The following is a 22,606-nucleotide window of genomic DNA, read 5'->3' as shown; positions in this document are numbered from 1 at the left end:
GTCTGCATTTTGTATCTGTTGTCTTCTCTATTCCTGGTCAGACCATCAATCCTCATTGGAGCAGGAAAGTGGATTCAATCAGCGGAAAGCACCTGAAAGGATTAGTGTTCATGAAAATGCCAAGAATGATTGGGAATGCTTCACACAGTGGAAAGAAATGGAAAGAAATTTAGCTGGAAACAGAGAAGTTATTGATGCGGTATTTCAGTCACAGATTGAGAAGGAAAAGCAGAAGTGGTGTGATATCTTGATGAGAATCCTCCACTGCATAAAATTTCTTGCGACTCAGAACCTGGCTTTGCGAGGACACAGGGAGTCACTTCAGCTAGACAATGACTCCAATGTGGGAAATTTCCTTGGCTTACTGAAACTACTGGCCATCTTTGATCCTGTCATAAAAGAACACCTCACTCATTTGGAAAGTCATCCTGGATCCACGTCTTATCTTTCACCGGCTGTCCAGAATGAATTCATCCACATGATGGCATCCACTGTTTGCCAGAGTTTACTGAGAAGCATTCGTAAAGCCAAGTACTATGGACTCATGTTTGACTCGACTCCTGATCAGGCACACCGTGAGCAGTTGTCAGAAGTAGTGAGGTATGTGGAAGTTGACTTTGAGAGGAAAACAGTCCATGTTAGAGGTTCTTTCTTGGTTTTATCCAGATAAGCCAGAAGGCTGCTGAGAGCTTGGTTGAAGACATCTTGAAACAGCTAGAGAAGGACGAAATGGAGCTACACAATTGTTGGTCACAGTGCTATGACAATGCTGCTGTGATGGCTGGACACAGAAGTGGTGTTCATCAAAGAATAAGTGAGAAAAACAACCTAGCAGTGTTTGTGAATTGTGACAATCACTCACTCAACTTGGTGAGTGTACATGCAGCCAAGCAAGATACAATGATGGTCACGTTTTTTGGAACCATCGGAGCTCTCTACGTGTTTTTCTCTCGTTCAACACAGTGCTGGGAAAAACTCAAAAACGCCTTGCCTGTGGTTGTTAAGTCGGAGTCCAAAACCAGGTGGAATGCAAGGACAGAAGCAGTGAAGCCCGTCAACAAGTACCTTGAGGAGCTACTTCAAGTTCTCCAGGACATGATAGATGATGAAAATGAGACCAGTGAAACAAGAGGTGATGCAAGGCAGCTGTACAACCGCATGTTGAGTTACAATTTTCTGGTATTTTTGCTAGGATTTTGGAGCAAAGTACTCATTCGCATTAACTGTATTCAAAAGAGGCTGCAGAATCCTAGCATGGACTTCCACGATGTTGGCCTGGATTTGAAAGCCATCCGAGATCACCTTTATGATGAAAGAGAAGCGTTGGTCAGTGAGTCACTCGAAGAAGGAGTTGGTCTCTGTCAAGAATGGAATATTGAAGTTGAAAGATGTCAGAGACGAAAGAAACGAATGGCTGATGAGAACTCAAGAGACGCTGGGTTAACAGCTAAGGAGGAAATGGAAAGAGTCATGAAGGGAACACTCGACCGTCTTCACAGGGAAATGGACGAAAGGTTTGCTCATTTGCATGACACTGACGCCAAGTTTGAGTTCCTTCTCGATGTCGAGGTGCTGTGTTACGGCGCCGACAGTAACGACCTAAAGAAGAAGTGCGAAAATTTGGGCGAATTTTACAGCTCTGAGGTTGATGGACAGCAGCTATATGAAAACATTTTGGATTGCAGGATGTTGCTATCAAGGCGGGTCAACATGAAAATATCAAGACCTGAAGAGCTTCTTGAATTTATTGTTCAGTATGGAGATGAGAGCGTCTTCCCCAATCTTCGCATTGCTATTCAGATAATGCTAACCATCGCAGTTTCCATTGCCAGCTGTGAAAGATCATACAGCAAGTTAAAACTGATACTTTTGTTTTGAGAGCCTCCATGGGTCAAGGCAGACTCTGTGGTCTTGCTCTGCTGAGTGTAGAAAGAGAAGAAACTGATAAAACTGACTTTGATCACATCATAGACCAATTTGCATCCGTGAAAGCAAGGAAGGTGCAGTTATAATTTTCACATAGTGCCATAGTTTGTTAATTAAAAGATTAACGAGCTTGACTTGTATTTTTGAGCTGATATTATGGTAAGGTTATCTAAAAGATGGGTGTCAGATGTTTGGACGGGGTGCAATTTCAGTGCTTGCCATAGGCGCTATTTTCTGTAGATACGCCCTTGATACCAGGCTGGATGCAAACAGTTAATATATTCGCCACTTCATAAACTGATAAGAGGAGAATTGCTATTTTCATTTTTTAATTATATATTTTATACTAGTTTAACAATATCTATGAGTTTGACAATGTCTATCTTAATCTCAGTTTATATTGTTACTGATATATATATATTTGAGATAATTCTCTTGATACTTATACTTTATTGTCGCCAAACAATTGATACTAGAACGTAAATCACCACAGCGATATTTGATTCTGCGCTTCCCACTCCCTGGATTACAAATATTAAATATTAAAAATATTAAAATTTGTAAAAATTAGTAAATATTAAAAATTTAAATTATAAATCATAAATAGAAAATTAAAAAATGGAAAGTAAGGTAGTGCAAAAAAACCGAGAGGCAGGTCCGGATATTTGGAGGGTACGGCCCAGATCCGGGTCAGGATCCATTCAGCAGTCTTATCACAGTTGGAAAGAAGCTGTTCCCAAATCTGGCCGTACGAGTCTTCAAGCTCCTGAGCCTTCTCCCGGAGGGAAGAGGGATGAAAAGTGTGTTGGCTGGGTGGGTCGTGTCCTTGATTATCCTGGCAGCACTGCTCCGATAGCGTGCGGTGTAAAGTGAGTCCAAGGACGGAAGATTGGTTTGTGTGATGTGCTGCGCCGTGTTCACGATCTTCTGCAGCTTCTTTCGGTCTTGGACGGGACAGCTGTTTGTATTTATGCTCCTTTTAAATCAATAAAAAGATTAATAATAATATTTTCACCACTACACATCTGCCAAAATTAATCAAAATTTTGGATGTCATGCTGAATTTCCGCAAACTCCTAAGGAAGTAGAGGTGCTTCTGTGCTTTCTTCATGACTGTACTTGTGTGCCGGGCCAGGACAGGTCCTCCCATATAATAACACCCAGGAATTTAAAGCTGTTGACCCTTTCCACCTCTGTTCCCCTGATGAGGACTGGCTTGTGGAGCTTTGGATTCCTCCTCCTGAAGTCTGTAATCAGTGCCCTGGTATTACTGACATTGAGTAAGAGGTTGTTGTTATGGCACCAGTAATTCAGATTGTCAATTTCCCTCACATATGCTGATTCATCACCACCTTTGATTTGGCCTGCAACAGTGGTGTCGTTAGCCAACTTGAATATGGCTTTGGAGCTGTGCCAGTCATAGGTGAATCAAGTGACAGTTCGAACGCTTCAGTGGTGGAACAGATTTCATGGTCTCCCATCCTTATTTACACTCAACTCTGGTCTCTAGAGTCTTAATTTTTTTTTCTTATTTCCTATTGTGAGCTTGTAGCTAAATCAGTTATGCAGTCGCAAAGATTTTTTTTTTAATTTTTAAAATTTATTTGTTAAGTTAAGTAAATCTGTTTGAATTATTATTTAATTGTATTTGGCTCTCAGAATCAAAGAATAGCAGTGATCAGTTCAAGTCTGTTGGGCCTTTCTCAATGCAGGGCCTCATTCAAATGCCACTTGGGGCCTGTTGGCCGTTGGAGTGGGTGGGGTGGATACTGCAGCTGGCAAATGCGGGCAGAGGGCTGGATCTGGCGCAGTCTGGCCCAATATTACAACGAACCAGCCTGTCTTGCGTCAAGGCTTTGTAGCCACTCGAGGAAGTGAAACCTTTCTGCATTCCATCACGCAATAAGTGGAACATGCCTGATTTTTGTGTTGATCCATATTAAAATTACCTCTTTACTTACATAATGCAAGCTACATATTAAAAATCCTGCATGTTTTGTATTTAACATTTTGAAAGTTTTCCCTCAAAAGTTTAATATTTCTATGATCAGCTCGAACTTCTCTGGAGCCAACGCATTAAAAAAAATCCAGGTGAGCTTAGAGTCATAACCAGTAGGAATGTGGACCAAAAGCCGGGAAGAGGGACAAACCTCTGGTTGATTATTTGCTGGAATGGATGTGATTGGCTGAATGGATTTTGAAGGTGTCATGAATTGCTGTGAATCTATGCTCCAAAAAGCATAGTTAATCAGGGGAACAAGTTGTTTTTTCAGTTTTGGCTGCTGTTTCTATGCCTACGTTACTGTGCTAAAGTCTTAGACACGTATGTATCACTGCAGTGTCTAAGACTTGTGCGCAGTACTGTATTTGCCAAAACGGAACAGAGAGCAAGCTGGTAAATCTGGTGGGAGCAAAGGATGCTGGGAATGGCGAGGAAGGAGCATCATGGGAGGGGTGTGCGATGGGTTGTAGAGAAGGAGTGCCAGAGATGGAGGGGTGTGTGGCAGGGGTGCAAAAGCACCCAGCCGTGAGACACCAGGCAAGGACATTTCATTATTGATCAACACAGAATTTCTCTCTGGTCCCTCCTTTTATCCCCAACCATAACACACCCCCTTTTCACTGTTACCATCAGGAGGGAGGTACAGGAGCCTGTAAGCACACACTCAACGATTCAGGAACAGCTTCTCTCCCTCTGTCATCTGATTTCTGAATGGACACCACCTCACTACTTCTTTAAAATTTCTGTTTTTGCACTACTTATTTAACTAATGTATATTTACAGTAACTCACATTTTTTCCCTATATTTATCATTGTAGCCTCCTCATAAGCCTCAGGCTCGCTCAGCTCGCTTTCGTCGAGGGGGAGCAGCCTTTGGCCCTGCCAAACTGGGTGATCGAGTTTGTGTGGATGCTGTGTGATGTACCCCACCCCGCCAAATAACAGACAGTACACCATATGTGATGAAATGATTACATTTTATAACTTTTACTTTGACTATGTAGATAGTAAAGGAACAAAATAAGAACTGTTTAACTGTTTTTAAAAAGAAGAAAAAAGTGCCATTATCGTTAACCAGTTTGTGCACACATCGTTGGAGCTCTTACAGAACCGGGTCCCCCTTCCTGTGATGTCCTCTGAACTCCGCTGACCCACAAATGGGACCACTCTCGGTGATCGACCAAATGCTCTACTCGAGTCTGTCCTTGCCGAAGACCCTGGGCCTCGGACTCCCGCTCGGGGTCCGTTCTGTCGCTCAGCTTACAACATCGCGTCTCCTCTCTCTGTCCCCATCGCGCCTTCTGCCCAAAGCCCACGCAAACAATAGCTTACAGACACACAAGAAAGAATAATGTCTATCCCAATCGGTTAGCAAATGAATACAATTCTCGTTATCAGTAATTATAACCCAAACAAGCTGCTACCGTTAACTCAGCAGTTAACATTACAGAGAAGCCATTTCACTATAACATAACCAAGAAGCCATTTTATTAGCCTTAGCAGTAACATAAAAGAAGAAACCCCTTACATCATGTATTGCCTTGCACTGCTGCCACAAAGTTAACAAATTTCACGGCGTATGCCGGTGATATTAAACCTGATTTTGGTTCCCCTCTCCATGCCCCCTTCCCACTCCTAGTCCACAATCCAGACCCATATCTTATAGGCATCCGTTAGTCTCATGAGACCATGGATTTGCTCCTTGGAAAGTTTCCAGGGCGCAGGCCTGGGCAAGGTTGTATGGAAAACGAGCAGTTGCCCATGCTGCAAGTCTCCTCTCTCCACGCCACCGATGTTGTCCAAGGGAAGAGCACTAGGACCCATACAGCTTGGCACCAGTGTCGTCGCAGAGCAATATGTGATTAAGTGCCTTGCTCAAGGACACAACACGTTGCCTCGGCTGGGGCTCGAACTAGCGACCTTCAAATCACTAGACGAATGCCTTAACCACTTGGCCACGCGCCAACAGCCATATCAGATTCAGGTTTATCATCACTCTCATCATGAAATTTGTTTTTGCAGCAGTACAGTACAATACATAAAATTACTACAGACCTGTGCAAAAGTCTTAGGCACCCTAGATATACATGTCTACCTCAGTATTGTATACAAGTTCCTTGAAGCATCAGTTCAGTCTCATTTTGCCATCTTTTCACTCTGCCCGTGCACAACCTCTTGTGTGTTTACCAGCTGATCAAGTCACAGGACACACTTTGGGCAATGTTGATGTTCAGTCAGTGACCTGTTCTCTAAAACACCTCTGAAGAACGTGAATTGGAAGTGGCAAGCGATCTGCTATTTGCACTGATATAAAAAGTTAAAATGACCCCCATGATCTCATAAAGCAGGACAGATATTCCTTATGGTGACTTGTTAATCACATGTCCTCAGACCCAAGCATTTTTATACAAATCTGACAGAATTGGGTCAAGTAATGGTGACAGTGAATCAAATAAAGATCTCAGAGGAATGTTCCGGAATTGTCTTCAGGGTGAGATGTATTCCTGAAGCTTCAACCAGACGAATTTCTCTTCTACTAGTTATGTCTCTGTGAAAGCACAAATAAAGCAGCTGCTTGTTTGGAATATCTTTAAAATCACTGTGGTGAACTAAATTTAATATTCCAGATTGTTATGGGTCTGTCACAGGGATGGCGCTTGAAATCTATCGAGGTGTGGGTTTAAAATAATTCTTCGCTTGGTTATGGAACAAAATATGGTCTTTGTGTGTGGGAGGGAGAGATCTGTGGGTGAGTGTATTGAGTGCCAGCTGGGAAGGATGTTCTTGTTCTTCACACTCACCATGACTATTGATCAATTAGAATAGCCTCACTAATTTATATCTGTGCATTTGTAAGGCTGTGATGGTTGAGTCATTTTGACTTAGTTTTAGTAGCCCTGCGTTATAAATCAGTTTCTAATGTTGCAACATGTAATCTGGGCCGAGACGGGAATACACAATTACATCTGTCAGGTGATCTGTTACAGCTGCCTTTTTGGATTTACATAAAATATCTTAAGATTGTATTTAATAAAGAGTAGATATTCTACTCTGTAGTAGATTTTAATCAGAATCAGGTTTAATATCACTGGCATATCTTGTGAAATTTGCTTGTGGCAGCAGTGCAATGCAATACATAGTATAGGAACAAACTGAATTACAGTAAGTATATATTCTATACATAGTGCAAAACCAGAAATTAAATAAAAAGTAGTGAGGTAGTGTTCATGGGTTCAATGTCCATTCAGAAATCGGATGGCATAGGGGAAAAAGCTATTCCTGAATTGCTGAGTGTGTACTCCCTGACGGTAGCAATGAGAAGAGGGCATGACCTGGGTGGTGGGGGTCCTCAATGATGGACAGTGAGTAATGAGGCGTCACTCCTTGAAGATGTCTTGCATACTATGGAGGCTAGTGACCGTGATGGTGCTGACTAAGTTTACAACTCTCTGCAGCTTAGTTCTATCCAGTGCAGTAGCCCCCCCCCCCACACCACCCCCAATACCAGATGGCGATGCAGCCAGTGAGAATGCTCTCTACAGTACATCTGTAGAAACTTGTGAGTGTTTTAGGTGACATACTAAATCCGTTCAAACAAATGAATAATAGCCACCGTCTTGCCTTCTTTATAGCTGTATTGATAAGTTGGAACCAGGTTAGATTGTCAGAGGTATTAACTGGTGTGTGTTCCCTCGTCCTACCCTTTCTGAAACCCACAATCAGTTCTTTGGTCTAACTCTACTCTCTAATCCTGATATCCCGACTGTCATTCTTTCCATAATCAAAAAAGCAGACTAATTAATTATTTTTAAAACCTTGGTGTTTTTGAGACCTTGCTTTGTGCTCATTGGTATATTGTCACTGGGTTTGGAGTCATGCATGCCTCAATGACCCAGAGAGTTAGGTTGGCTGCTTTGGCTCTTGGTAGGGTCACCCAGGCCAGACAGGTCAAAGGGTAGAGGTCAAACTAAGAGTGGTCCACTGATCCTTCAGTTTCAGGGGTTCAGCTCAGGGCTAACAACCCTGACTGGTAAAGCAAAATTGTTACGGAAACAGCAATGAAGAATCCTTCTCCATCTGAGTGCGACGGTGTTCCTGAGTCTCCACCTGGGACTTGCATGACTGACAGCAGTGAGAACTGGAAGGAAGCTCTGAACACTGCCTGAGATGGAGGACCTTCATTGCTGCCCTAAGCACCAGCAATATATCAGGCATGTCAGTCAGTCAGTTAAGACTGTAAGGTGGATAAGGCCACTGGCCCCGTCTGAACTCACTGCGATGCAGTAAATCCACAACTTCCTTAAATAATTTCAGAGCCTGAACTTTGCATCGCCATTCCACCTGCTTATAGTGAAAAATAACATCCTGGCATTATTCCTTCTACGAGGAATAACTTCTTCACATCGGTTTAACCTTCAGCTAGTTTCAACCAGTCCTCTCGTCAAGCTTTTCTGCAAATTCTGGATCTCAGACCAGAAGACATTAGGCCATTCAACCCACAGAGTCAGAATTATTTTCCCTCTCAACCCCATTCTCCTGCCTTCTCTCCATAACCTTTGACCATCACCCTCCGCTTTAAATATACCCAACAATGTGGTCTCCATAACCAGCTGCCGCAATGAATTCCACAGATTCACCACCCTCTGGCTAAAGAAATTCCTCCTCATCTCTGTTCCAAATGGAGTCCTTCTATTCTGAGGCTGTGTCCTCTGGTCCTCGATTCCCCCCACTACAGGAAACATCCTTTCCACATCCACTCTGTGGGGCTCCTTCTGTTCTGAGCCTGTGCCCTCTGGTCCTAGAATCCGTCGCTATAGGAAGCATCCTCTCCACGTCCACTCTGTCAGGGCTTTTCAATATTTGATAGGTTTCAATGAGATCCCACCTCATTCTTCTAAACGCCAGTGAGTACAGGCCCAGAGCTATCAAACGGTCCTCATACATTAACCCTTTTTATATCCAGGATCATTCATTTAAACCTCCTCAGCACCGTCTCCAATGCCAGCACATCCTTTTCGAGACTTGGGGCCTGAAACTGCTATTGACTGGTTAAAGTATTTATGACTGGAAGGTAATTATGGGATGCTCTATCAGCCACTTCCTGCCACAGCTGAGGAGACTAATTTTACCCAACCGCTGCTCAGAACTCAATGTTCTAATGCAAAGAATCAATTTTACAGTTATTGGCTGAACTGCCATCAATCGTGGCCTAATCACAGTCATTGTTTGGGGTCCAAACTTACTGTGTCATTGTGATGTCTTTTAACCAGTACTCATTAAATTATCTATTCACACACTAGGGTTTGAGTACTAATATGCCTAGATTACTTTCAAAACCTGCTCAGTGAGGCACCTTATCAAATGCCTTCTGAAAATCCAAGTAAATAACATCCACTGCCTCTCCTTTGTCCACCCTGCTTGTTACTTCCTTGACTGTGGGAGGAAACCAGAGCACCCGGAGGAAACCCACAAGGCCATGGGGAAAATGTACAAAAACTCCTTTTGGGCAGTGGCGGGAATTGAATCTGGGTCACCTGTACCGTAAAGCGTTGTGCTAACCACTAGGCTACTGTGTCACCCATCAATGCTTTGGATAAGAAGTGGGAAGCATTTAATATTGCAATTTAAAAAAAAAATTGATCTGCCTCCATCACTGTCAATTATCCTTGGTCTTCAACATCCTGTTGCCACTGTTTGTGCTGAAGAAACATTCTGTCCGATGAATAATTCAAATGCCATCTGGCACTGCACAGTGTCAACAACTGTCTGCACTCCGTGTGGTGTAACAGAGTCTGGGGATCATTGTAGGCTGGGAACATGAGGGTCCTTGCTACTTCTTGGAGAGATGACTGTCTGTCATCTGGGACAGGTTGGGGAGGCACCCATTGCTAAGGCAATACTGGCTTCCATTCTGACTGCAGCTTTTGAATATCAGAGGTTGTATTTAGCCAAGTGTTCTGTTGCTGTGCTGGCCAGAAACACCCGATAAGGGAAGGAGCTAAGAATAGTCCCACAGTGTCTGTATGAAAGGATAGAAGAGGCTTAGCCAAAAACGGAGCCCTCAAGTAGATGGATGGTGCTTTTGGGCTGAGCAGTTGGAACCAGAGATCAGCTCTGGGTCACGTTTATCACCCAGGCTTGTTTTCACCCTGGTCTGACTCTGGTTCGAATTTAGCAACAAATAGCCAGATGTCAAACTGGGCTGGGTCCAGTTGGAATTGGGCTGGGTCAGCCCTCAAACTGGGTTGGGTCAGATGGGAGCTATTTAAAAAAAATACTAATAAATAGAAGCTATTGCTGCCTTTGATCAGTAACTCACCGGGTTAATTACATTTGGGCAGTGTGACTGGAAGGAAGCGTCAATAATTTTATTTCAATTTAATATGAAGATTTGAAGTTTAAGGTTCAAAGTAAATTTATTACTAAAGTATGTATATGTTACCATATACTACCTTGAGATTCATTTTCCTGCTGGTATCTACAATTAAAGAGAGAATTATAATAGAGTCTATGAAAGTTTATACATAGGTGATGACTGACAAACAGCCAAAAATATATATAATGTGTGTAAAAGATATAATACATATGTATAAGGGTGATTTTTAATGGAAATGCATTTGGTGACCACAATCGCTATGGATTGGAAACCTTAACTCTTCACTGGCCGTCAACTCAGATGCACCTCAAGGCTTGGCCCCCTTGCTCTTCTCTCTCTTTACCTACAACAATGTGGCTAGTCATAGACCCAAAGCCATCTGCAATTCACTAATGAAACTGTTGTCACCATCTTTTATTCTGCCAACGACGAGGAGGCATATGACAATGAGGTAAATCGGCTGGTTGAGGGGTGTTGTGACAATGTCCTTGTGTTCAACATCAGTAAGGCCAAGGAACTAATTGTGGCCTTCAGGAAGAGGAGGTCAGGTGACCATGCACGAGGGTCTGTGGTGGAAAGGGTGAACAGCTTCAAGTTCCTAGGTGTCAGCCCCTCAGGGGATCTACCTTGGGCCCAGTACAAGGATACATCCATGGAGAAAGCATGCCAGATCTCCACTATTTTGTTTAGAAAGTTACGGAGATTTGACACGCCATTGAAGACTCTTAACAAACCTCTACAGATGTACAGTGTTCTGACTACTTGCACCATGGTCTGGTAGGGAAACATCAGTACACAGGAATGCAAGAGGCAACAGTAGGTGGTAGACACATCTAGTTCCATCATGGGTAGAGCTCTCCCGACCATCGAGGGCGTCTATAGGAGGTGATACCTCAGAAAGGTGACATCCATCATCAGGACCCCAGCATCTGGACCCTTCCCCCTTCTAAATGCTGCCGTCAGGCAGGAGGTACAGGAGCCTGAAGACCCACATCTTAAACTTCAACAACACTTTTGAGCGATAGAGCACATCAGCATAGAAATAGGCACTTCAGCCCATCTAGTCTGTGCCGAACAATTATCCTGCACCTGGTCCATAACTCTCCATACCCCTCCCATCTATGTACCTATCCAAACTTCTCTTAAGTTTTAAAATCAAACCTGCATCTACTACTTCTGCTACCAGCTCATTCCACACTCCCTCTCTGTGAAGCAGTTCCTCCTCATGTTCACCTTAAACAATTCACCTTTCACCCTTAACCCATGCCCTTCTTCTCCACTGCCATCAGGTTCTGAAATGGACCTGGAAGGCTCTAACACTGCCTCAGACTTTAAGTTTCTCCCACTCTCTCACCGTGCACTAATGTCACCTCTGCTGCATCCACAAAAAGGCGGAATTTCCCGATGGCCAACTATTTTAAATCCTATTCCCATTCCAATGTGTTGGTCTGTGGCCGCCTCTTCTACCATGATGAGGCCACCCTCAGGGTGGAGGAACAACACCTTGTATTCCATCTGGTTAGCCACCAACCTGATGGCACAAACATCGATTTTTCTGTCTGGTAGTTTTATCGCCTCCCTATTCCCTCTTCCCTCTTCTTCTATTCCCCACTCTGGCCCCTTGCCTCTTCTCCTCATCTGCCTATCACCTCCCGCTGGATCCTCTCCTCCTTCCCTTCCTCCCATCCTCCACTCTCTTTTCCTATCAGATTCCTTCCTCTCCAGCCCTTTGCTTTTCCCACTTATCACTCCCAGCTTCTTACTCCAACCCCCCCTCCTCCCCACACACCCGACTTCACCTAACTCCTATTAGCTTGTCCTCCTTCCCCTCCGTCCACCTTTCTTATTCTGGCATTTTATCCCTTCCCTTCCAGTCCTGAAGAAGGATCTCGGCGTGAAATGTCGACCCTTTATTCAATTCTGTAGATGCTGCCTGACCTGTTGAGTTCCTCCAGCATTTTTTGAGTGTTGCTCTGGATTTCCAGCATCTTCAGAATCTCTTGTGTTACTAAAGTCATTATGTTTATATTTTTATGCAAGTTATGTATAATTTATTGTTAATTTAAGTTCTGAATGTTATTTGCTTGCTTTTATTGTTTGCATAATTTTTTTTCTACACATTAGGTGTTTGACAGTCTTCCTTTTTAAAAAATGGATTCTGTTGGGTTTCTTTGTTTTGTGGCTGCCTGTAAGGAGATGAATCTCAAGGTTATAATATTATGCATACTTTGATAATAAATGTACTTTGAACTTTAAAGCCAATGTTAACTTGCAGGATGTTTGTCATGTTGTAATGGTCTATAGTGCTGCTGCCAAAGGATAATTTTGACCTGGCAAAATGTGACAAATACATTTGAACATGAACTTCACGGTTCTGATGATTTCAATAGAAAATAACCTTTATCAGAATTACATATACAAAATGCTGAAGGAACCCAGCTGGTCAGGCAGCATCTACGGAAAGGCTCAGTGTCGATGTTTTGGGCCGAAACCTTTCATCATATCCCAGTGAGGAGTCTTGGCAGGAAACATCAACTCTTTATTCCTTTCCATTGATACTGCCTGACCTGCTGAGTTCCTCCGGCATTTTTCTGTATGTTGTTCTGGATTTCCAGCATCTACAGAATTTCTTTTGTTTATGATTTTCTTTCTCAGAATTGCAACGTTTCACTGTGACAGTTGTTGTCACAGTTTGATTTGGGTTCAGTTTATATTTACATAAGAATAAATGCCCTGATTTCCCTAGTGAGCCAGTAAATAAGGAAGTGTGTTGCCCAGTATGGAAATAGGCACGTGGTCCAGTGAGAAAGCTGGTTAGAAGTTTAGGTGGTGTGAAGTTGGTTGACCTCTGATACAGTGACAGTTCTGTCGCTGTTGATTCGAACGTCACTAACTTCAGGAGGAATAACTAGATTTTTTCCTCTGGCATCCAGATCCTGATTCAGTTCCACATTGAAATTCCATCAGGCTTCAGGACCAGCTGAGTCAAGAGGCTCCTGACACTCATTTGTGAAGAATGGTTTTTGGACAAGCCATTGCTGCAGTGGCTGTAACAGGAGAAGAAAAAAATCATTCAGTCATTGAACAGTGGTACTGAACTAAATAAATGGAGAATTATTTGGTCAAAGGAGTTAAATACAATTTCTCTAATTTCTGATCATTTCTCTCCCTTCATCTTCTCCCTTTTTCCATTCCCCGTTCTGGTTCACCTATTACCACTTCTCCTCACCTGCCCATCACCTCCCTCTGGTGCCCCTCCTCCTTCCATTTCTCTCCTACCAGATTCCTCCTTCTTCACCTCCTCCACCTATCACCTCCCAGCTTCTTACTTCTCCCCCCCCCCCGGCCCCACCCACCTACCTTCCCCCCTCATCTGGTTTCACTTGCCATCTACCAGCTTGTACTCCTTCCTCTCCTGCTGTCTTCTTCTTCTGGCTTCTCTCCCCCCCCACCCCCAACTCCCTTCCCAGTCCTGATGAAGGGTCTTGGCCCAAAACGAGCCTTGCCGTTAACCGAGGGGTCCGTGGACACCAGCTTGGGAACCTCCGCCATAGATGCTGCCTGACTTGCTGAGCTCCTCCAGCATTTTGTGTGCATTCCCCTAGATTTCCAGCAGCTGCAGAATCTCGTGTTTATGAAATGCAATTGTAAAAATTGCTCCGGTCCAGAATTCCACTTCTGCTTTTTTGAGATGTGAGGGAAATGTTCAAGCAATCCAAATAAGAGGAACTGGTCTCCAACGATAAGAGTCTGCGTTATAAGGAAGCATTGAGAAAATATGTTTTTTCAGCTATCAGGTGGATAAATCCAGGAAGTGCTTTAATCAATTAGGCAAGAATGAAGAAGTGAAATCTAAACAGTACTAGACAAATGGATTTCCAGAGGGGTATAATTTATGTCAGAATGCAATGGGTGTGTTCTACTGCCTTATTTTGGATAGTTGAACAAGGCTGGGCTTCTGTCCCTCCATCTGAAAAAGAAATCTGCAAAGTGGAACGTGAAGGAATTTACTACCAGCACCTGAATTCCGGGCTTCTCTTCAACGGACTCCTTTTATGAAATGAACTTTGTTCCGAAACAAGTGTGTAAGTGGAATTTCAGTTTACGGATGACCTGGTTTATGGAAATATGACTTATTTGTTTACACAAATGGTTCAAATTCCAAAGTGCAGAGCTGTTCCTTGCTGAGGCGCCCCAGTCTGTATCGATCGTCCCGCTCGAAAACAGCACGAAAAAAGAATAACCAGAATCCAGAAATACTGTACTCGCAGCAGGAAGCTCAAAGTCCCCCAAAACAAGTCCACAGCCTCGCTGTTCAATCCTCGCAGCATGGGACCCAAGGATCCTCAACAGCAGCTAGCGAGAGGGAGAGGAATTGGAAATTATTCAAGAACAGTCACAATTAATTCGCTAAGGGAAAGATATCTCCAACTGACTAACAAGAAAGATGGTGAAGGGTGGCAGATTTGAATGGTCGACACAGATTTTAGCAAGGCTTTTGACAAGAATTACTTTAATTGGAATGTAATAGTTCATGGATTTTGATGGAAGGAGGCAAGTAAGTTCCCAAAATACAATATAAGCAAAGGGTAATGGTGAGCACGTATTTCACTGGTTGGAGGCTGGTTGTGTGGGGTTCCACAGATCCCCATTGGTTTTATGGTATGTATCAATAGTTCAAACTTAAATTTAGTGGGCATAAGAAGATCACAGTTGACAGCAAAACATTCTGAAACGGAAGGTTATAAATAACAGTACAACAGACTGCTGAGTGGGCAGAAAGTCATAAACCAGGTTTAAGATGGAGAGGTGTGAGGTAATGCATTTGAGGAAGGCAAGGAAATACAATCGATGGTGGAATGCTGGAAAATGTAGGGGAACCGAAGATCTCTGGGCAGGTGGATGACAACTATGATCACAGACTTGATACTTTGCTAATTTGGCTGATGCCAGAGAGGCACACAGGGATGTCACTCATTTCACAGCGAAAGGAGAGACTAACAGTCGCTGTTACGATGCTGCAGTCTGCCGTTTCGCTTTTTATTCTGAAATTCTCCGGCTTAGGAATTGGCAGCAACTTATCCCCACCAGCAAGAGAAAGAGAGCGCGATCACTCGACCACAGAGACCTCCGTCCGTACATTCACCGCAGCAAAATCCTGATGATCCTTCTCCCACGACACCTCAGTCGGCAACGCTGGCCTAGAATCGGTCATCTATAGGGCTGACCCCTTGAGGCGCCATCTTCCAAGCCGCCCTGGAGAATCTTGGGAAGCGGTTGGCCAGCGAGCTCCAGGAGTGGGAACTCATCTGCCATTTTAAAAAAAAGTGCCACAGTTTAAGTGCTGTTGCGGACCAGAACCTCGATAGAACCCCAGCCACCTTGAAAAGGAAAAAAGAGACAGTAAAGAGAGGGATTTAAGCTGCTTCTGCAGATGGGCTCGGAGGCAGCCTCTTGGGGCCATCTTGACTCCACCCTTAACTAGGTCCTACTTTCTTTAGTAGAGAGTCACAGGTTTAGAGCTGACAAGAAAAAAAATGAATTGAAATATTGCTTTACCCAAACAGTCTAGAACACAGCCTGGAAAAACTGGCTGAGGTAGGAACCTCATTCTTTTCCATTAAATGTAGTCACTTGAACTATGTATGTATTCATCAAGTACTTTTGTGGGATGTAGACACAATTTTTATTGTCCATGCTGTGGTGTTAACATTCCCTTCTAGAAGAGCTTACCACTAAACCTCTTCTGGTGTATAAGGAAGCAGGAGTATGTTGTAAACATGAGAGATTCTGCAGGTGCAACACACGCAGAATGTTGGAGGAACTCAGCAGGTCAGGCAGCATCTGTGAAAATAAGTAAACGGTTGACATTTTGGGCCAAGTCACTACTTCAGGACTCAGGAGGAAGGGGGAAGATGCCAGAAGTAAAAATGTGGTGGGGGGGCGGGAGGTAAGCTGGAAGGTGATAGATGAAGCCAGGTGGGTGGGAAAGGTAAAGGGCTGGAGAGGAAGGAATCTGATAGGAGAGGAGAGTGGACCAGAGGAGAAGGGGAAGGAGGAGAGGACCCAAAGGGAAATGATAGGCAGGTGTAGCACGAGTGGGGAATGGAAAAAGAGGGGAGGGTGTGTACCTGGGATTTTTGGTGGTTCTGAATCGAGAGACCAGAAAACAGAGCTAGAAGCCATGCAGAATAAGGTGATGGCAAAGTCAAATTCCTGGGAAGGGTCCATGGCTGTGGTAGCAAGTCTGCAGTATGTTGTATGGCTCCTGTAACCTCCTCTGCCACTGAATATAATCATTGGTTGAGACGCTGAGGCGTTGCCAAAATCACAGAGATGTTACTTAGTGTACTTAAAGAAAGAGTGATGTAAAAAAAATTACTTTCAATTTGCTCTGTGAACTGATCAAACTCAAACCACCCAGCCTCTGACTCTGTGCTATCTTACATAAAAAAACAAAGAAATATGCAAATTGGCTCCCTTGGTTGATAATGATCTCTGTGTTCCAGCATAGAACACGGATCCATGTTGTATGTGGAGGGTTCATTCCTGTGGTTTGGCTGTTGCAAGCAGATTTGAATATTGTGTGACCTGAGTGCCGAAGAGGTTTATGTGATGAGGAAATAATTTTCTCTCAGCTCCGTGAAGAAGTGGATTTGAGGTCTGTGGTGGTGGTTTTTTTCACACGTACTGAAAAGCTTGTAGTTTGAATTTGAGAGCAAGTCAGGGCAGGTCTGTTGTTGGATGTGCCTCTTCGTGTCTGTGCCTTCAGCTTCACACGTCCCAGAGCTGGGCAAGATTCACTCAAATCCTTGAATTTGAGTCTCACTTTGAGATTGTAATTCCAGGAGGAGCCATACAGCTTCAGTGCACAAAGGGGGAGAGCACCTTATACCATGTATGTAACCATATACAACCCTGAGCTTCATTTTCTTGTGGGCATACTCAATAAATCTATAGAATAATAACCATAACAGAATCAATGAAGGACTACCCAACTTGAGTGTTCAAACAAAGTGCAGAAGATGACAAACTGCAAATATAAAAAGAAAGAAAAAATAATAATGAATAGGCAATAAATATTGAGAACATGAGATGAGGAGTCCTTGGAAGTGAGTCCATTGGTTGTGGAAACAGTTTAAAGATGGGGCGAGTGAAGTTAGCCCCTTTGGTTCAAGATCCTGATGGTTGAAGGGAAGTAACTGTTCCAGAACCTGGTGGTGCGAGTCCTGAGGCTCCTGTACCTTCCTCCTGATGGCAGCAACGAGAACAAAGCATGTCCTGCGGGAGAGGATCGCTAATGATGATTGCTGCTGTCCCGTGACGGTGTTTCATGTAAAGCATTGCACTGTCATTGCCATTGTGAGAGTCCTATGTGAGTCAATCTTAGAAACAATTCCAGCAGAAGGCCATTTGGAGCTCAGCCATTCAAAAAGATCATGAAGGATTTAATTTTGGACACAGTCCCACCTTTCCACTCTCCCCATACCCCTCAGATCCCTGCCTTGAATATATTCAATGGCAGTCTCTACAGCAAGGAGTCATAGCTCTGTGAAAGAAGTAGTTCCTCTTCGGTCCCACCTGAAATATATGACCCCTGAAAATATGCCCTCAAATTCTCAATGGCTCTATATACAACCCTTGAGATTCATTTTCCTGTGGGCATACTCAGCAAACCTATAGAATAGTAACTATAACAGGATCAATGAAAGATCAACCAGAGTGCAGAAGACAGCAAACTTGGCAAATGCAAATATAAATGAATAGCAACAAATAACAAGAACATGAGATAACGAGGAAAAGACTTCTTAAAGTGAGATCATTGGTTGTAGGAATATTTCAATGATGGGGCAAGTGAGTGCAGTAGTCCCCTTTTACTCAAGAGCCTGATGGTTGAGGGGTAGTAACTGTTCTTGCATCTGGTGGTGTGAGTCCTGAGGTTCTTGAACCTTCTACCTGATGGCAGCAGCGGGAGGAGAGCATGACCTGGGTGGTGAGGATCTTTGATGATGGATGCTGCTTTCTTATACCAATGTTTCATGTAGATGTGCTCATTAGTTGGGAGGGCTTTATATTTCCACCTCCTTTGTCATTTTCTGCATTGCCTTCAGTAGAAGCACATCTTTCCTCTGTAGGAAACTATATTAAGTAGCGTTGTAGGAAAAGTATTAGAAAGTATTGGCTGTTGGTTAGGAATGAAATTTAGTTTACTAGATCAGTGGTCCCCAACCACCGGGCCGCAAAGCATGTGCTATCGGGCCATGAGGAAACGATATGAGTCAGCTGCACCTTTCCTCATTCCCTGTCACACACTGTTGAACTTGAACATAGGGTTGCCAACTGTCCCGTATTTGCCAGGACATCCCGTATATTGGGCTAAATTGGTTTGCCCCATATGGGACCGCCCTTGTCCCGTATTTCCCCTGCTAAAGTAGAGTGTTCCTATGAAAACTTCCGTGCCAAAATGGCGTCAAGCGAAGAAGCAATTACCATTAATTTATATGGGAAAAATTTTTGAGTGTTCCCAGACCCAAAAAGTAACCTAACAAATCATAACAAATAACACATAAAACTGAAAATAAATAACACTAACATATAGTAAAAGCAGGAATGATATGATAAATACGCAGCCTATATAAAGCAGAAATAATGTATGTACAGTATAGTCGGGAAGATGAAGACAAAACCGATTTGTGGGGAAGAAAAATTGGCACTTACGTGCATGTGCACATCAGATGCGCACGTCACACATGCGCACACAGGTGCCTGTGCAAGGCTTCATGGTCATGGTAGTGTTTTGGGGTAAAGTGTCCCGGGATTTGACTGCTACTTTTGTCCCTTATTTGGGAGTGAGAAAGTTGGCAACCCTAACTGTAAAAGACACGTTGAGGTGAGTTTAACCCCATTTAAACCCCCCCCCCCACCGGTCGGCCGGTCCGCAAGAATATTGTCAATATTAAACCGGTCCACGGTGCAAAAACATTTATTGAGTGCCATTCACAATGCCAGAACCCCTCAAAGCTGATAATAAAGTACCTTTGAAGTGTAATCTGATAAACAGGTCTTTAAAAGTGAACAATGGCAAGTGTTCTACCATGGAAGCCAACACAGTGAAATCTTCCAATTTCCTAGCACTTTAAAGAACAAGAATTGCATAGAAAATACTCACAGGCTGCATAGCCAGAAAACTAGAGCATGGGGATCAATGAAAGGTCTCTCCCACTAATGTTTAGTTCTGTCGCCTTGTGTATTAAAGAAAGCTAGTTTGTTTGTGACTTTGTACTTCAGAATTTTCAAAGCAAAATTATATCCCATGGAGAAATGGACGATGCCGAGGATGTTCTACGAGTTTGTGGTGGCCAGTGCTATCATGTTTGCTGTTGTGTGCTGGGGCAGCAGGCTGAGGGTAGCAGACACCAACAGAATCAACAAACTCATTCGTAAGGCCAGTGATGTTGTGGGGATGGAACTGGACTCTCTCACGGTGGTGTCTGAAAAGAGGATGCTGTCTAAGTTGCATGCCATCTTGGTCAATATCTCCCATCCACTACATAATGTACTGGGTGGGCACAGGAGTACATTCAGCCAGAGACTCATTCCACTGAGATGCAGCACAGAGCGACATAGGAAGTCATTCCTGCCTGTGGCCATCAAATTTTACAACTCCTCCCTTGGAGGGTCAGACACCCTGAGCCAGTAGGCTGGTCCTGGACTTATTTCCTGGCATAATTTACATATTATTGTTTAATTATTTATGGTTTTATATTGCTATATCTATACTCTATTCTTGGTTGGTGCAGCTGTAACAAAACCCAATTTCCCTTGGGATCAATGAAGTATGACTATGACTATGAAAGCAGAACATTCCATGTGTGCAATAGAAAGTGTTTGTCAAGAAGCAGCTCAGATATTAAAATTAATTAAATGGATTTAATTTAGGGTAAAAGGAACTATTAAGCTGGGAATCCGATACGGGGCTTTTTAGGAAATTAAGTCTTTGAAGTGTAAGGGCCATTTAACCATTCAGCCTTATCTTACAGCTTGTTCAATCACAGACTCTGCTTGCCTGTTAAGTTTCTTGAGTAAAAGTTATGAATAAGTAACTCATCCAAAGATTTCTGAAAAAGGACTTCAAAACTCTGATCTGTCTGCACGGTTCCTCGTTGCTTCCTGCCTCACGTATGTGTCCCACCAGCTGTGTCCATTATTTGAGGAGTGAATCTGAAGTGAGAGTATCTGAGCTCAGTTTGTATTTGTCCTTTTCAGCTGTAATCCCATTAAATCCATTAATTTCTTGTGCTGCTTCTACCTGTTTTGTCTCTTCAGTATGCTGTTCTTTTCTCATTTTGACAGTATGCAGATAATCACATGGAACGTTGGTACCGCTGTGCCACCTGATGACGTCTCGTCACTTTTGGGGTTAAATTCGACGGATGGAAGAATTGATATGTATGTCATTGGGTAAGTGAAAGATTTTTCCCTTTCGTTGCCTGTTGGTACTTATTTGAGGGGATGAATGATGTTGCTGGAAAGCAATGGGAGATTTTCCACTTATATTTGCTAACACAGCCTAAAGCCTTTGACTGGAAAACCTTACAAAAAGTTGTGGATATGGCCCAGTCCATCATGGGTAAAGCCCTCCCCACCATTGAGCACATCTACATTAAAATGTTGTCATAAGAAAGTACCATCCATCATCAGGGACCCCTACCCAGATCATGTTCTCTTCTCACTGTTGCCATCAGGAAGAAGGTACAGGAGCCTCAGGACTCACACCACCAGGAACAGTTACTACCCCTCAACCATCAGGCTCTTGAATCAGAGGGGATAACATCACTCAACTGCACTTGCCCCATCATTGAACTGTTCCCACAAGCCATGGACTCACTTTCAAGGTCTTGTCATCTCATGTTCTCAATATTTATTGCTTTTTATTTATTTAATACTAGTTCTTTCTTTTTGTATTTGCAGGTTGTTATCTTTTATACTCTGGTTGAGGGCCCATGTTGGCATGGTCTTTCACTGATTCTGTTATGGTTATTATTCTATTACGGATTTATTGAGTATGCCCGCAAGAAAATTAATCTCAGGGTTTTATGTAGTGATATATGTATGTCCTTTGATAATAAATTTAGTTTGAACTTTGAACTTTGGTTACCAATTGCCCTGGATCTGAACAGCTCGTGGATTCCTATTCCCATGTTCTCCGTGTGTTGTGCAGAAATTGTCAGGTTTGATAATTAATGAATCTTGAGCAATCAGTGTTGATTTAAGATAAAAGTCACACGGCCCTCCCCTCTCCTCTTCTTCTGATCCCCACTCAGGCCTTTTACCTCTTCTCACCTGCCTATCACCTCACCTGGGTTGCCTCCTCCTTCCCTTTCTCCTATGGTCCACACTCCTCTCCTATCAGATTCCTTCTTCTCCAGCCACTTACCTTGCCCACCCACCTGGCTCCACCTGTCACTTTCTAGCTATCCTCTTTCCCCTCCCTCCCACCTTTTTATTCTGGCATCTTCCCTCTTCCTTTGCGGTCATGAAGAAGGGTCTCAGCCTGAAATGTTAACGGTTTATTGATTTCCATTGATGCTGCCTGACCTGCTGAGTTCCTCCAGCATTCAGTGTGTGTTGTGTGGACGTGTTACAACTGGCCTTATTTACATTCATAGAAGGGAAAAGAAAAGATTGATCCGTGTTCTGTTGTTACATCTCAACTATCCTGTTAGCAATGATTTAAATATTTTTAAAGACCAAGACATGGAAACATACAGTGAAATACTTTTATTGTTTCAACATCCAACACATCCCAAGATGTGCGGCGGGGGTGGGAGTCGGGGGGGGGTGCAGCCCACAAGGGTTCCGTCCGGAGCCAATGGCCACAACGTACTAACCCTAAACCGTATGTGGGAGGAAACGAGAGCACCCCGAGGAAACCTACACGGTCACAGAAAGAATGGTCTCCTGGATAATGTGGGGGGAGAGCTGTTGATTCTGGAACTGTATTGCGGCAAAGGTTATCAAAAGGAGGAAATGAAATCATTGAGGGGAAAGGGGGTTCCTAGATCAGGTCAGCTGTAAGTGATATTAGACAAGTTTTGGACAGGAAAATATTCCTTTTGCTGCGATCCTTGCTTTCTGAAAGTTCAAAATTCAAAGGAAATTTATTATCAAAGCACGTGTATGTCACCATATATAATCATGAGATTCGTCTTCTTGCGGGCATTCACAATAAATATAAGAGACGCAATAGAGTCAATGAAAGACCACACCCAGCAGGACGAACAGCCAATGTGCAACAGGTA

The 22,606-nt window shown here is 43.3% G+C and overlaps 1 protein-coding gene across 6 annotated transcripts in view; it reads left to right on the top strand.

The window, feature by feature from the left end:
• inpp5jb (inositol polyphosphate-5-phosphatase Jb) overlaps positions 1 to 22,606 on the top strand; it is a 111,566-nt gene that overhangs the window by 11,790 nt on the left and 77,170 nt on the right. For 3 of the 6 annotated variants that reach the window (XM_063034499.1, XM_063034494.1, XM_063034495.1), the window contains exon 3: positions 20,658 to 20,765. In XM_063034499.1, the coding sequence (XP_062890569.1) occupies positions 20,658 to 20,765 (108 nt within the window). Of the gene's footprint in view, positions 1 to 14,146; positions 14,863 to 15,732; positions 15,903 to 20,657; positions 20,766 to 22,606 lie in introns of those variants that run through there. The other 3 variants (XM_063034496.1, XM_063034497.1, XM_063034498.1) reach the window with 3 other exon arrangements.

Source organism: Mobula hypostoma, chromosome 27 (genome assembly GCF_963921235.1).
Source record: "Mobula hypostoma chromosome 27, sMobHyp1.1, whole genome shotgun sequence".
In the NCBI taxonomy this organism is placed as follows: domain Eukaryota; kingdom Metazoa; phylum Chordata; class Chondrichthyes; order Myliobatiformes; family Myliobatidae; genus Mobula; species Mobula hypostoma.
This window is presented reverse-complemented; position numbering and strand designations above follow the sequence as displayed.